At 36.3% G+C, this 15,870-nt stretch overlaps 1 protein-coding gene across 1 annotated transcript in view; it reads left to right on the forward strand.

Annotated features, from left to right (window-relative positions):
* The window catches only part of LOC127977280 (CD276 antigen-like), a 69,310-nt gene that overhangs the window by 40,144 nt on the left and 13,296 nt on the right, over nt 1-15,870 (forward strand). The window contains exons 5-6 of the mRNA XM_052582092.1: nt 4,779-4,913; nt 8,224-8,277. Coding sequence (XP_052438052.1) covers nt 4,779-4,913; nt 8,224-8,277 — 189 coding nt within the window. The remainder of the gene's footprint in view (nt 1-4,778; nt 4,914-8,223; nt 8,278-15,870) is intronic.

A 15,870-nucleotide genomic window follows, 5' to 3' on the forward strand; every position in this document is an offset into this window, starting at 1 on the left:
GGGCTCTGGGAGGGGCAGGCGGCAGGATTTCTGATGTGTTTGGAGAGGCTCTTTTAGGGACTCAAACAATGAACAACCTCAAGTGTGATACAAATAAGACTTATTAGTTATATATAAAACTAGTCTAACATTCACACACATTTTAACAATTGATTTAAGCCCTCAGGACTTGAGTGAGCCAATGAGGAATGATACATTTTGGAGGGAAAGTTTATGACCCTTTGTCCTCAGGCATATGTCTTGCCTATAGGCTTTGATTGGATGTGGATGAAGAAACTATTAAAGATTCTGGTAACACAAATACCTTCCATAGGTACCAACACATAATACAAATTTAGACCATTAAAAATACACCCAAAAGATATAAAAATGTGCCTCTACCCACACTTTTGCTCCGAAAACATACCTATAGATACAATTCACTGCAGTTTCCAGCTGAAATAAACAGCTGGAATAGAGAGGGGACAATTACTAATTCTGTCATAAGTTGTACTTTTTCATATTTTTTAACTCACAATCATGTTGCTCCAAACCTGTCTGACTTTCCTTCAGTTTTAAATCGCTTAAGAAGTTAATGAATGTTTCAAGATGTTTTTGTCCATATAATAATACTGAAATAATTAACAACTTTGGAACCTATGAACTTTATTGTATGTCCATGAAAAATATTTTATGATTCAAAATATTTTATTTTGTGCTTCACGTTTAGAGCGACAGTCAGTCAATGATGACATACTTTTCTGTTTTTGGGAGAACTATCAAAACAAAACAAAAAACAGCACGTTTGGACTAGGGCTGCACAATGTTGGGAAAAAATGACATTGCAATACTTTACTTTTCTGTGATATATACTGCGATATGAAATCTAATCTAAATTTTTCTTACGACACATCGTGCCAGGTTTGATGTCATTAACCCTCTGGGGTCCGAGGTGATTTTGGGGTGATGCCGTCAGAATGAGAGTCCATACAGCTAAATACATATATAAATAAATGTCTTAAATGACTTCATTCTGACGGCACCCATTCACTGCAGAGCATCCATTGATGAGACACTGATGCAATGCTACATTTCTACAACCTGATGAAGAAACAAACTCATCTATATCTTGGATGGTCTGAGGGTGAACACATTTTTATTTTGGGTGAACTGCTCCTTTAATGGGGAACACAAAGAAGTAAATAACTAATGAGATAGTTTGTGCTCAGCTCTGCCCGTCTGTTTGTCTGTCTTGTGCTCGGTTGTGTTTGTATAAGGCCGGTTTCTCCTCTAGGCCTAGCATTGTGTGGCAGTGACTCTGTGTGACGAGTAAAAGCAGCGAGCGATAGCTTTGATCAGCAGCATCAGGAGAGGTTTGGCCGGGAGGTGTTTCAGCTCTATTCCAGGAGATGAAAGCAGAGCAACGGTGGAGACCCTGCAGAAGCAGAGCCGCTCTGTTCACTCTGACTGCGAGAGGGGGGCGGAGCCTAGACTCCCGCGGCTGCCATGGAGACACGTCATTCAGAGTCCCCCAAAACAAGACGCTTTATGTGTAATCGCTCTTTTTTCTCTTCATTTCAATTATTTAAGTTTTTGTTTTTATATTTGTTTAAACATTAGTTTTTATTTTATGAAATTTTATTTTATTTTAATTGATTTATTTAAAATGGTTATTTTTTGTTTTATTTTACTAGTTTTAGTTTATAATTTGTATTTCATTCTAAAAAAAATCATTCTAGCACTTTTTTGTGTAAAATAATCTTATTGTATTTTATATCATATTTTTATTTTACTTATTTATTTGTATTTTAATTATTTCATTTAATTTTATTTTCCCTGTTTATCCCAATGGCATTTTTAACTTTGCAACATTTAATTTTGAATAAATGAACAGTCAATATTGTGACTCATCCCTGTACTTGACATTTTACAATCTCTATAGAGCACTAAAACCGAAAAAGAGAGGGAGTACGAGTCATTTCTGAGCTCCATTCACTGCCTGTTGTGTGTCAGACCCACTACTAGAACATAGTGTTGGAAATGTAAGTGATATACAATTCTTGTATGTGTCTGCAATCAGAATTAGGAGACTTGAGAAAGTGTTGGAGGTGAGAGCCAAGATGCACGTTTGTCCTTGTGTGTCTTTGGCAACTTAGAAAGAGAGCAGGATAGAAAGAGATGAATAAGGGCTTCCAGAGGAAGATGATGGGTGATGAGAGACGTTTGGGATATATCTATAACAGAGGGAAGGAAAATCACATCATCAAACAATAGTAAGAGAGAAATATGAGCCTACAGGTCTTTAGGGACAACATTGCTGAAAAGCTAGACTTTTACAACATTTATCTTCATCAGGCCACCTTCAGCAGGAGAGAGAGAGAGAGAGAGAGAGAGTTATATGGGTTTGAGAGGGATTCTTACGTGGAAGAATTGTAACCTCATTTTTGTAAGAGTAACTTACTATCTATTTACAAATAAATAGTAAAAATCACCTGTGTATGTAGTTACATAAAGAACATAATTATCATAATTATCTATGTGCATAATTATCTATGTGCATCTACATTAGATGAATAACTTTGGGCAAGATTATTTTATTTTATTATTGTATTTTATTTTATGTTTTCATTTAAATACATATGTATTTTTTATTTATTTAATTACATTTTGTTATTAATTTGCCTATTAAATTTTAACCGAAATGTGGTCATATGCTGCAATGCTGTCCTAATTTTTCCTAGGAACATGATTTTTTTTTTTTCTGTTCATAAGAGAGCGGAGTAAATCAGATCTTCACGGTTATGAAATTTCATAGGCATCTGTGCGGTGTAATTTTATAAGATTTAAACTTTCTCTGACCTTTGTTAATAAGCTTGAGCGAGACTGATTGGTCTCCATGAGGACTGTGTACGAGAGCGCACCACACTTTCACCATGTTCTGCTCATATGGCTCAGAAATAAAGAAATAAATAGCAGTGAATTTAATCTGCTGTCTTATTAACCTTTAGAAGAGATTTTTGAACACATGGAGAGTGTAATTCTGTCAGTGTCCACAGCTTCTCTTTAGCAGGTTTCTCTGCACTTCTACAAATGATAACAAATCTGGCCACCTTTATCTGGGCTCTTTCTTTCTCAGGGGCCACATCAATACATCGATGTACATCCTCTGTCAGTGCTGTCCACTGCAGATCATCTATGTGTTCGTCTGTGAGTTACCAGGGGAAATAAAGCCAGGTTTCTTTCTATGTAATTGACTTTTTTTGGAACATGGCAGGTTTGAGCTGATACATACATGGACAGCGCTCAAATACATTAATAAACTATCAGCTGTAGTATTGATTTCTAAGCATACACAATTACTGCCCATCACATTTGTGTCAAGCCTGTGTTTTTTTCTTTTAGCTGTGAAGAGGATGTTGATATGTTTTAAATGCTCACTATTTTCATAGTCACCCACCTAGAATTTCAAGAGCCATCAGTGGAGAAATGAGAAAGAGTGTTTTAATGTGTCAGATACTCTGAGTTGGCCGTGGATAGCTTGTATTCAGCATTAGACTGATGTCTTTGGGCCATGTGTAGTGTATTGCTGTTTTCAGTGTCTTGTGGCTCATCAAGTATTTTATTTTATTTTATTTTAATGCTGCTGATGATGCTGCTGATGCTGCTGATGATAATGACACTGATGATGCTGTTGCCGATGATGCTGCTGCTGCTGATGATGATAATGCATCTGATGCTGCTGCTGCTAATAATAATAATGCTGCTGATGATAATGATGCTGCAACTGATGATGCGAATGATGCTGCTGATGATAATGACATTGATGATGCTGTTGCCGATGATGCTGCTGCTGATGATGATGATAATGCATCTGATGCTGCTGCTGCTGCTAATAATAATAATGCTGCTGCTGACGATGACTGATGATAATGACATTGATGATGCTGCTAATGCTAATGATGCCGCTGCTGCTGATGCTGCTAATGCTAATGATGCTGCTGCTGATGCTAATGATGCTGCTGCTGATGATGCTTCTTCTGCTGCTGATAATGACACTGATGATGCTGATGCCGATGCTGCTGCTGATGCTAATGATGATGCTGCTGCTGGTGCTGCTGCTTCTGCTGATGCTGCTGCTAATGCTAATGATGCTTCTGCTGCTGATGATGATAATAATGCTGCTGCTGATGATGATGATGCATCTGCTGTTGATGATGATGATGATGCAGCTGCTGCTGATGATGATGCTGCTAATGCTGATGCTAATGATGCTGCTGATGATGCTGATGATAATGACATTGATGATGCTGATGCCAATGATGCTGCTAATGCTAATGATGATGCTGCTGATGCTGCTGCTGCTGATGATAATGACACTGATGATGCTGATGCCGATGATGCTGATGATGCTAATGATGATGCTGCTGATGCCGATGCTAATGATGCTGCTGCTGCTGCTGATGATGATAATGACACTGATGATGCTGATGCCGATGATGCTGCTGATGGTAATGATGCTGCTGCTTTTGCTGCTGATGGCTCTGATGGTGCTGCTGCTGATGATGATGCTGATGATAACGATGCTGATACTACCGCTTTTGCTGATTATGCTGCTTATGATGCTAATGATAATGACATTGATGATGATGCTGCTGATGATAATGATGCTGCTGCTGCTTTTGCTGATGATGGTGATGTCAATTATGATGCTGCTGATACTGCTGATGATGAAGCTGATGATGCTGATGCCGATGATGCTGCTGCTGATGATGATCATGCTTATGTCTCTCTTTCTGCAGCTCAGGGTCTGGTGTTTCCTCCGCTGGCGCTCTGGCTGACCGTGGCTCTGGCTGTGTGTTTGCTGGCTCTGCTGGTCGCTCTGGCAGTCATCTGCTGCAGGAAGATCAGAGAGAGCTGTGAGGAGATGAGAGCTGGTGAGGAACACATTACATAACCATAGTCTGCATCTCTGTTTCCTCATCTGCTCTTAACATGTGCAGCTGAGTTTAGGCCTGGTCTCATTCTCAGATGTCATGACCTTGACACACTTTAATATTATTGTTTATTATTTTAGACCGGCTTTAAACTAATTGTGGTGGGTCACTCAAAATTTCTAGAAGTCAAACGCCATGCCACTCACTAGACACAACTCTGGCTACACAAGGCCTACTGATGAGAGAATGTATTTTTCCTATATGTACATAAGAAGTAAATTATAATAAAAAGTGTGTGTGTCTGTTCATTTAAGTTAAATAAGTTAAATATATTTAATGTTTAATTATGTAATTATAATAATACAGTAAGTCAATATGATAATTTAGATAATTAAAATGAATTTTGAAATGTAAAAATAATAAAAAATATATTACATTTAAAAATAAATAATGACATGAATCATGTGTTAACCACATAATTAAAAAAAATTCAAACGACATGTAAAAGTGCATTTTGAATAACCCTTTAAAAATTAAATCAAAATCATAACCACGTTAAAATTGAATTTACAAAAAGGATACAATGGTATATGAAACAAACACACACATATATACACATTTTTATATTTTTTAATTTAATACTAAATATGGTAGATAAATACATATTTTTTTTTTTTTATAATTCTAATAAATCATGATTAATCACCAAATATTTTATTATATTATAATATAGTAAGCTGTATACATCTAGCAGTACTATAATGTTACATACACACACACACACACACACACACACATATATATATATATATATAATGTATAAGGGCCAACAAGTGCTAAGCATCTCTCGGGGAACTCCTTCAAGACTGTTGAAGACCATTTCAGGTGACTACCTCTTGAAGCTCATCAAGAGAAAGCCAAGAGTGTGCAAAGCAGTAATCAGAGCAAAATACATAACGGTCTATGTATCAGTTTTGATCTTAGAAAGGGGGTGCCTCACAAGTGAATCATCTTTTTTGTTGTTTCGGTCCCCCTTGGTGAAGATAATAGTGTGCAAACTTACACATTACACACAGTTTGTTGTTGGCTGTGTGGCTCAGTACACTGCTCTGAGCTGAATGCTGAAGCCAGAGGAGTCCTGTTCTGCCAAAACCCACTCTCCTCCTGTGTCGCTGAAGTTCATTAGTGCCACGAGATAATTAGTCGCACCGTGTAACTAGGGAGCGCAGAACTTGGAGGTTGAAATTACAGGAAGAAAGACTGATGTGTGGAGGAGAAGCGCCAGCAGAGAGATAGAAATGGATTCAGTCGTCACGTGAAGGGAACAAGAGGCGTAATGAGATCTGGAGCAGGAGACATTTAAATAAAGGTCACTGCAGCACTGCATTGGACCCCTGGGCTTTTAAAAATACATCTGCAACTGTGAGACAGAGAGTGGGAAAAAGAGTAAATATCTGTCCGGAGAACGACAGCAAACAGTGAAATGGAATGAGCAAGTGGAGAGTCCAGAGCAAATAAAGCAACTCTTTCTCCAGTAACCCATGCAGGAATTCTGGAATAAGATTTGGTGAACGGGTCAGCAGCCTGTTGAAGTAATTGAGTTGTTGAGTGAGTCAGAAACTGCTCTCCCACTCCACTCCTGCTGTTTCTGTCTCTCCATCAGCCGCCTGGCTTTTGAGCTGAAATCTAGCCCTGTAATTATCCTATTCCACGTCTGGCTCTCACTGGAGCACTTGCTCCTGTATCAGCTTGTCATCTGCTCTTAGTCAATAACATTTTCAGTTTGACATGGCTAAAACTGCAGACATGTTTTGCAGCTTAGCTTACAGTTTATCGTGCGCCTTAGTTTATTAGACCACTTAAGAAATTAATTGTATAGACATAATACAAATAAAAATACAAATTATTTGCATAATACTTTTTTTTATCTTGTTACACATATTGCATGTACTTAGTATCATAAAACAATTATGTGTGTGTGTGTGTGTGTGTGTGTGTGTGTGTGTGTGTGTGTGTGTGTGTGTGTGTGTGTGTGTGTGTGTGTGAGGAGGTGCATAAGGAGTGAGTGTGAGTGTGTGTGTGTGTGTGGAGGCGCAGTGTAATAGATGCTGTCTGCTCCGCTGTGGCTGCAGGTTCTCTGGAGGAGATTGGTCTGGACACTCTTGTCCTCAGACTCAGTCAGACTCTAGTGTTCACTAATTGATTTTTTCCTGCTGTCATAATGTGTGTGGAGAGTTTGAGTGGATCCTAACCAGAGCGAGCAGCTCCAGAGATTGGGCTGTTATCCGGATACAGCACGAGAGCCACCACACAGCTCTCTGATCTCCGTTCAGTTCTGCTCCTCCTCGCTTCTGATCAAGTGTTTCCTTTTATTCATCTCAATGAGAATCATCTCAAATCCTCTGTGTGGGATAACCATGTTTTCAAAAAGGTATGAAATAAATATATGTATAACATTAGAGGATAGATGGATCATTTTTGTGGCTTCTGTCTTCATAGAATACAGAAATTATATTACTGATATCAAATAATAATAATAATAATAATAATAATAATAATAATAATACTAATAATATCAAACAAAATAAAAAAATATTTACACGTATTAAAAAAAATCTAAAATGGACAAAAACACAAATGCTTTCAATGTAAATATTAAAAAAATATTTTTTTTTTAACATGATTAAAGCAAATACTTAAAAAACTCTTCAGAATATTAATAAAAACTATATTAATATGTCATACTAAAATAACCCTAGGTGTAGCATGTTTTATAGCACACTTGCACTTTCCATAACCTAAAAGAATAAAAATAAAAATTACATATTGAAAAATAACATAAGGTAAATAAAACTGAGATTGTGTGAATAAAATGCATTCATCTTGTTATAATTGTCCTTTTATTGATTCACTTGCCAACACTGAACTAGTGCATTGATTGGCTGTGAGAAGAGAACAAACGGTGGACGTCATGTCAAGAATCAGACTGCATTAAAGCAGCCAGGGAAATGTACAGTAGACTGTAGAGAAAGGGATCGCAGCTCCTTGACAAGTGTGTGATTTCAAATCTAGTGTGTTTTAGAGCATACTACGTCTTTGGAAAGCTTGCTTGACTAGTCTTGATGTTTTCACATGGATTTCCTCCTGAGGGCCACAGAGGTTGAATGTTGGCAAAATCAGACATTTTTAGACATTGTTGAACTGTGTCTGTGAATGCATCTTTTGTGCATCTGCCTCCTGAGGAAAATGATGTGACTGCGTTTGCTTGGAGACTCTAAACTCGTTCCTTCTCTTGTTTTTCTGCTAACAGAGGAAGAAGCCAAAGAACTCGAGGAAGCCAAAGAACTCGAAGAAGCCAAATCAGGTCAGTTACTTACAATGTTTTTATAGAATTGTATATGCAAGTTTGAATATAGAAATCTTTTGAGTGTTAATGTAAATGTACAGAATAATAGTTGTGCGTTCACATGACAGATGATGTAAAAGTCTGCATGCTTTGGTAGATATCTCTTGTATTAATGCTCACTATTCTGGGCCCTGGCCTGACAGTCTAAAGAGTCATGGGTGAGCGTCTTAATGACTCTGTGCTAATTATGATATTTAATGCAGCTGGGTGAAATGTGAAGAGTGTAATAACAGGACTCTAGCCCTGAACAGATCGGATCTCTCTCGGCTGGGACCCGTCTCTCGTCGTCTGATCTGGATCTGTGGCTCTCGTGAGTGTTTGTGTCGCTTCACCTGTGGCTTTAATGCCATTAAAGATTCATCTGACTCCTTTAGTCTGATTGAATTCTTCAGCCCGGCCGTGAGCTGCACAGTTACTACTGTGAGATCTTAATAAGAAGACAGGAGAAGAGGGTCAGAGAAAGAGAGGAGAGAGAGACTGGGGCAGAGAGTCAGACAGAGTGTGTGTGTGTGTGTGTGTGTGTGTGTGTGTGTGTGTGTGTGTGTGTGTGTGTGTGTGTGAGTGTGTGTGAGAGAGAGAGTGTGTGTGTGTGTGTGTGTGTGTGTGTGACTGTGTGTGTGTGTGTGAGAGAGTGTGAGTGTGTGTGTGTGTGTGTGTGTGTGTGTGTGTGTGTGTGTGTGTGTGTGTGTGTGTGTGTGTGTGTGTGTGTGTGTGTGTGTGTGTGTGTGTGAGTGTGTGTGAGAGAGAGAGTGTGTGTGTGTGTGTGTGTGTGTGTGTGACTGTGTGTGTGTGTGTGTGCATGAGTATGTTTTGTAATAACATAGTCCTAAAAAAATGATATTTCTTAGGACTATGTTATTTTCCCATATACTTAATGCAACAGGTGTCCACTTTTAATCACAAAGTATTGTTAGAAAGTTGTTGGCATGCAAACTTTTGGTATTTTATAAGCATAATTACCACCACATCCATCCCAAAAAAAGAAAAAAAAAAATTCTAAAAATAAATGACATTAAGTAAAATAAAATATGCAAAAGCTTATTTTATTTCAGCTAGTTGACCAGGCAACATTTCTCCTGTTCATTTAGTTTACCTGGATGTTCTTAAAGGGTTACTCCACCCCAAAATGAGAATTGTCTCATAAATGACTCACCGTCACGTTGTTCCAATCCCATAAGACCACTGTTCGTCTCCGGATATCTTCATGTGTCTTCTGATGATGAACAGAGGTCTTATGGGATTGGAACGACACGAGGGTGAGTCATTTATGAGACAATTCTCATTTTGGGGTGGAGTAACCCTTTAAATAACAAACTAAACCTGATCGATCTGAAATAAAATATATCACTACATTTAATAATGATAATAATACATGGCCAAAAAATAAATAAACAAATAAATAAATTACTAAATCTGAACTGAAATTAAACTTAAAATAAATGTATTATTGTATAAAATACAAATAATACAATCATAATAGTTAAAATAATGTTTATAGTATGTCAGTGATTCTAAAATAACACTGGTAGAGATCAAATGTGATGCTCTAGACTTATTTTATTATATATATATATATATATATATATATATATATATATATATATATATATATATATATATATATATATATTTTTTTTTTTTTTTTTTGCATTTCTTTAGAACTAATTCACTGATTTTCATATATTAATGTATATAGCTAGCCTATACAAATATGTATGTTAATGTTTGTAAAACATATTTTTGGACATATATGTCATGTAGATGTATATTCATCCTAAATGTCAGTCAATACAACAATTTTATATTTAAGATTTTTTAATCATTATTTTATTTTACTTTACTTTAAATTGTAAAGAATCCATTCCAGAGACATAATGTTGGCAGGTTGGATTTTTCTCAAGCACAGTCTATAAACAAGATTATGTACACCTCAATAGTGAAATATTGTAACGTACAGATATTTCTAAAACCTTAATAAATGGTCTGTGTTTGTTGTTGCATCACAAACACGTTTCACTGTAATCTTGAGGCTGTTGAATCCTGCCTAGCAACTCTCACAGCGTTTCTAAAACCTTTCTTTAGCGCAGTGTTGTGTGAAACGCTCTGGCTGCTTCATTTTGATGGAGATGGCTCTCTCTGTCGTCGCTCTCATCGCCTCGCTCCAGGCTGCACCTTGAAGATGGATGGCTTTTATCACAGCCCTGTTAAAGATTCATCTCAACAAGCTTATCATGCTATTCCTGCCTCTGAGAGCCGATGGCTAAAGATCGTTTAATTGCCTTTCCTGAATGCTTCGTTTTGCGTGAGAAATACTCATTTATGCCGACAGGTCAAGGACAGTATGTGTTAGCTGTGTGTGACAATGCTTTCAACTGACCACAATCACACTGACAGGGATTTGATGAGACAAGAAATTATAGTTGGAAAAAAGAAACAGAAATCAACTTTATACAAATTGTGAATTTTTATCATGCATTATAATACATATTGTAAAATACTTCTAATTTCTGTTGAAATTGAAGTAATGAAATATATAAAAAAATAAAAATACAAAAAAAAACTAAAGAAAAAAAAACAATAAAACTGTCAAAAAGCTAAAATTAACATAGAAGAAAAATACGTATTAACAAAAACTAATAAAAATGTCTAAAAAAATTTACTAAAATTAAGATAAAATAAGGACAATATAAAAAAACTAATACAATTTACAAATGTACAAAAATATTACTTAAATTTTAACTACAATGAAAATATAAAAATATTAAAATTTTAATAAAAATTACAAGAACAATAAAAATTGCTAAACATGGAAGTAGAATATTTTAAGGATTAAAGTAATGAAAAATACAAAAACAATAAAACAATTACTAAAATGGAAATAAAAAAATAAAAATTAAAATTTGAAATGACTAAAAAATAAAACAAAATAATGTGTTGGGATGCTAAAATAGCTATTCTAAGCATTCAGACTCATGACTTCTGCATGACCAATGTTCATAAAAATATTAATGGAATTAAAATATGACATCAATATAATATCTACTTATTCATTGTCAATATTTGTAATATTATCATAAAACAAAATAATAATAAATCTGGTGTTGATCATGCTGTGATGCATTATACTGATATTAAAGGTATAACCAGGAATGCATTTGTATTGTTGTGTTTGGGGTAATTTATGAGCAGACACAGCTGATATTATTATGAATGTATTATAATCCATCAATAACACCTTTGCGTTGCATTATACATGCAGACCATGCAGAGTGTTATGAAACTCCCATTGTGTAAGATGAAAGTATTTCCTCTGCACACACACACACACACACGCACGCACGCACGCACGCACACACACACACACACGCACGCACGCACGCACACACACACACACACGCACACACTCACACACACACACACACATATGTGTTTATGTGTGTAACGTATATATTAAGTAATTTTTTTTAGTTTAAGTTGAATTTCTAAATTAAAGTCTAAAAGATGAAGTTTATAAGAAACTACAAAGAAATAAAAAACAATAAAAGAGACAAAAACACAAAGAAAAATTACTATAACTTTACCTAAAATGCACAGTGCAGACAGAATAGAGTATACATAACACACACACACACACACACACACACACACACATTCTTCGTTTCTCTCCTTCTGTCGTTTTCATTTAATTTATCTGTTTTTTTCTCCATTGACGTCATCGTTCCAGAATTTTCCATGCTGTTCATGCCGTGTGTGTCTGGCATGGGACGGGGCAGCTGAAGCGAGCGCCCCAGGGATCTCCTGTGTGTGTGTGTGTGTGTGTGTGTGTGTGTTTGCATGTAGTGTCCTGTGCTGCTTGCTCACAGTTAAATGTCACAGTCCTCTAGAAACAGCAGCTGAGAGCACAGGTCTAGTGTTCGAGTGTTGGGCTGCAGTGTGTTCTCTGGGGAGCACGAGTCTGAGATGGTTGTTACTCGCTCAGAGCTGCTCAATACTGCTTCTCTTTTACTAGCCTGGAGTTGTTTACCTCTTTTGTTTTTTTTCCACGTCCTTAAAGAAAACTCTTCTTCTCTCTGTTTCAGCTGCAACACCTCTAAAGGGTTAAAGCTGGACACCCCAGGCAAGACGCTTTATCATTTAGCTCTGCTCAAGATATTCTGCTGTTTCACTGCTTTATTTATGATTGTTTTTATTTGTATACATATTTCCAAAAAAAAAAAAAACATATATATATATATATATATATATATATATATATATATATATATATATATATATATATATATATATATATATATATATATATATATATATATATATATTTTTTTTTTTTTTTTTTTTTTTTTTAACAGAGCAGACTCAAAATTTGAGCATTCTGGGAAATTAGGAATCCTTGTAACATGGTTCATTTATTTTATTAAATGTAATTTTTTAGATGTAATATTTGAAAGAAAGTGAAAGTGACAAATGAATTTGTTTGCTGCATTTAACCCATCCAAGTGCACACACACAAACACACACACACACACACTGTGAACATTTATGTTTTGATATTTCAAAGATTCTGAAATTGTTCCATGTTATGTGTTTATGGTTATAGAGAAGTCATACTGAAAATTAAACAAGTAAATAAATAAATAAATAAATTAGTGTTGGCAATTAATCACATTGTTATGCACAAAATTAATAATGCAATCAAAAGTAGTAAATTGTGCACTTTTTCCATTTTAAAGAGCTGCTGTAGTAAAATAACTTTTTAAAAAACACTACAAATTCTTACAATATTTGTATTTATTTGTACAAATATGTAATTAAATCACTTACAATATTGAATATATATATATATATATATATATATATATATATATATATATATATATATATATATATATATATATATATATATATATTATAATATGTATTTATAAACATATGTATAGTCAGTATAATACAAATTTCTATAGGTTTGATATGTTGTGTGTACGGAAATGGTTATTTCTTAATGAAAATGTTAATAATTCTAACTGTATTATTCCAGTTTAATTCAGCTTAAATTTATGATTTAGCATCCTGCTGCCTCACTTGAAATTCTGGATTTGTGTCGGCGATTAAAAGCCATTTTCAATTCAATTCTGAATGGCACACAACCCGTCTGTGACAAGTGTTTTCCAGCAGCCTGCTCTGCGGCAATCTCCATTTTAATAAAGCGTCATTATCTTTACTCTGTGAAGGGCGTTCAGAAGCTCCCGAAGTCTTGACATTCTGCTCTGAATAATATCCACTAGGTCAATGGTTGCCATGACAAATTCATTTCAGTGTCAAGTCATTAAAGTGGCCCGGTGCACTCTTCTCTGGGTTAGCATGCTAAGCCTGATTACTGCTAATCACCAGCCCTTAGAATCATCACACAGGTGCAAACGTATAGGGACGAGGGTGTAGGGGAAACATCTATTTGAAACAGAAGAGGAGTTTGAGAGAAGAAGAAGAAAAAAACTGTCTGTTGCTAAGACAAGGAAATTAAATGAACTAGTATGCTTTCCCAGACATGTAGGAGGCAGACTGACACTGACATCCACAAGTCACACTGTTTTTAACTGCCACTCTTACGTCTTAATTACACAGCTAAGAATAAGTGTGAGAAATTGGCATTGTGTTTTAATCGGAGAGCGTGCCAGTGCGCTGTCTAGAGACGCTAGCTAGAAACTCAAACATCGTTCAGATCACAGCAGACGTGTCCCTCATCTCTGGAGTAACCAGGATGAGATTAGGAATAGTGCATTAATGTTATCGTCACGGCCAGATGCTGGTTTCCCAAACTCAACACATCAACGATCTTACTCTGCGCGCTGACCCCTGCTCCTGGTGATGTCCAGTGCACCCAAGGCCACCTGCACTGCTCTGTTTCCAGATCCGTGTTTGTTTGCACTGGGCTATTTTTGGAAATTGCATCGTGAACTCTTGTAAAAGGCCTGAGGCTCTCCTAGTTTCATAACATCGTCCATCTCTGCTGTTCTTCTGAGAACTGTGGGTCAGACTCATACAAATGAGATGTTCGTGACCCGCAAGAGCTGTTTGGGAGAGTCTTTGGGCGCATCATATAGGAAGGTATCACATGAGTCTGTTTTCAGAGGGAACGATGTAGATGGGTGACGGAATGATCTTTTTCGGTGAGAGTTTGCAGCTCAGTCTGTTCTGCTGGTGTAAAACGTGTCCAGTTACTGGACAGTTAAACACATTTCCGAAGAAGGATGTGGGCAGCAAGACAACAGGTCAACGGTTTAATAATCCTGCAGTGATTTGTGGGTAGTTGCCTCAAACCCAGACAAAGCATTTCAATGATCATGATGATGTTGTTGTTGTGGGGGCCATATAACCTCCGTGCTACTTTTGGACGTGTTGATTTCTGTTGTGTTATAATTGATTTGGTGAGTGAAAAACAATGCAAACGTGTTGCACTGCTGGCAGATAGCAGATTACAGGCAACGTTTAGAGGGTTAGTTAGCTCTGAAGCCTTCTCTATACCCTTCAGTATGTCAGATTAGCAAAAATAGTTTCTAATGTTCCTATAGTAAGGTTAAAAAGGTCTTTCTAGCATGAATCCTGCCTACTGTACGCTCCATCAGCTTCCATTTCTTTCATAGTTTATACTTCTGTTGTATTGCTGTTGTATGACTCAATTGAGATTGATTTTAAGTGTTGTTTTCTCCCCTTTTAATCTAACATCATCCAACCATGGAGTTCATTTAATTTATTAAACCAAGTTTTCTCTAATTTGTTCCACCAAATTAAAATATTGTTGCTTGTTGTATTTTCAAGTGGGCACAATTGACATGAATATGACTGCGTAGAAAAAAAAAATTATATCTTGAACCAATTTGTTGTTTTTTAATTATTTTTGCTGGAGAGACTTAATGTAATTGGGTGTGAAAGTTTCCAGGATAATTAAGTTCATTAAAAATGTTTAAGTAGTTTGTTGTACTCTCATTTACTAAACTTAAAAGAAACAGAAATAGATCTAACTTATCGTAGAGCAGATGAACAATTACAGTAACTTGAAAAACTATTAAAATAATGCAAGTTAAATGCTGGAATGTGCTTTGAAAGTAAAAGCATCATTTTTTTTTTTTTCTCATGTTGACTTTAAAAGTGTGGACTCATAGCCTCATAGCAGTCTCAGACTGACGTCTAATCAGAAGCAGATCAGATACAAGGGCCCTAGTCCCTCTATCACTTATCAGAACAGAACTAGAGGAAGCCACAGGCACATTGGGTTCCCTCTTGTTCTGTGAATGTCAGTGCATTTGTAGCGGGGACCTGACACACATCAGAGCTGTTATCAGTCTTCAGATGATCCCCCGAGAAGCCCCTCCGCAGACTGTAGATGGAAAGCTGCTCTGATGCTTCGCAGGTGCTTCCTGTCCACATTTCTCCTTTTTACAGTGCTGCGTTGTAATGTTTTTCTGCACAATTGCATCATGACTGCGACTAGTTGATAGCTGAGCTCATTTTAGTTGGGAGAACCTCTATATAGACACGATCTCCAGTTGACTAGAC

The sequence above is a fragment of the Carassius gibelio genome, chromosome B18 (genome assembly GCF_023724105.1).
Source record: "Carassius gibelio isolate Cgi1373 ecotype wild population from Czech Republic chromosome B18, carGib1.2-hapl.c, whole genome shotgun sequence".
NCBI classification, from domain to species: Eukaryota; Metazoa; Chordata; class Actinopteri; order Cypriniformes; family Cyprinidae; genus Carassius; species Carassius gibelio.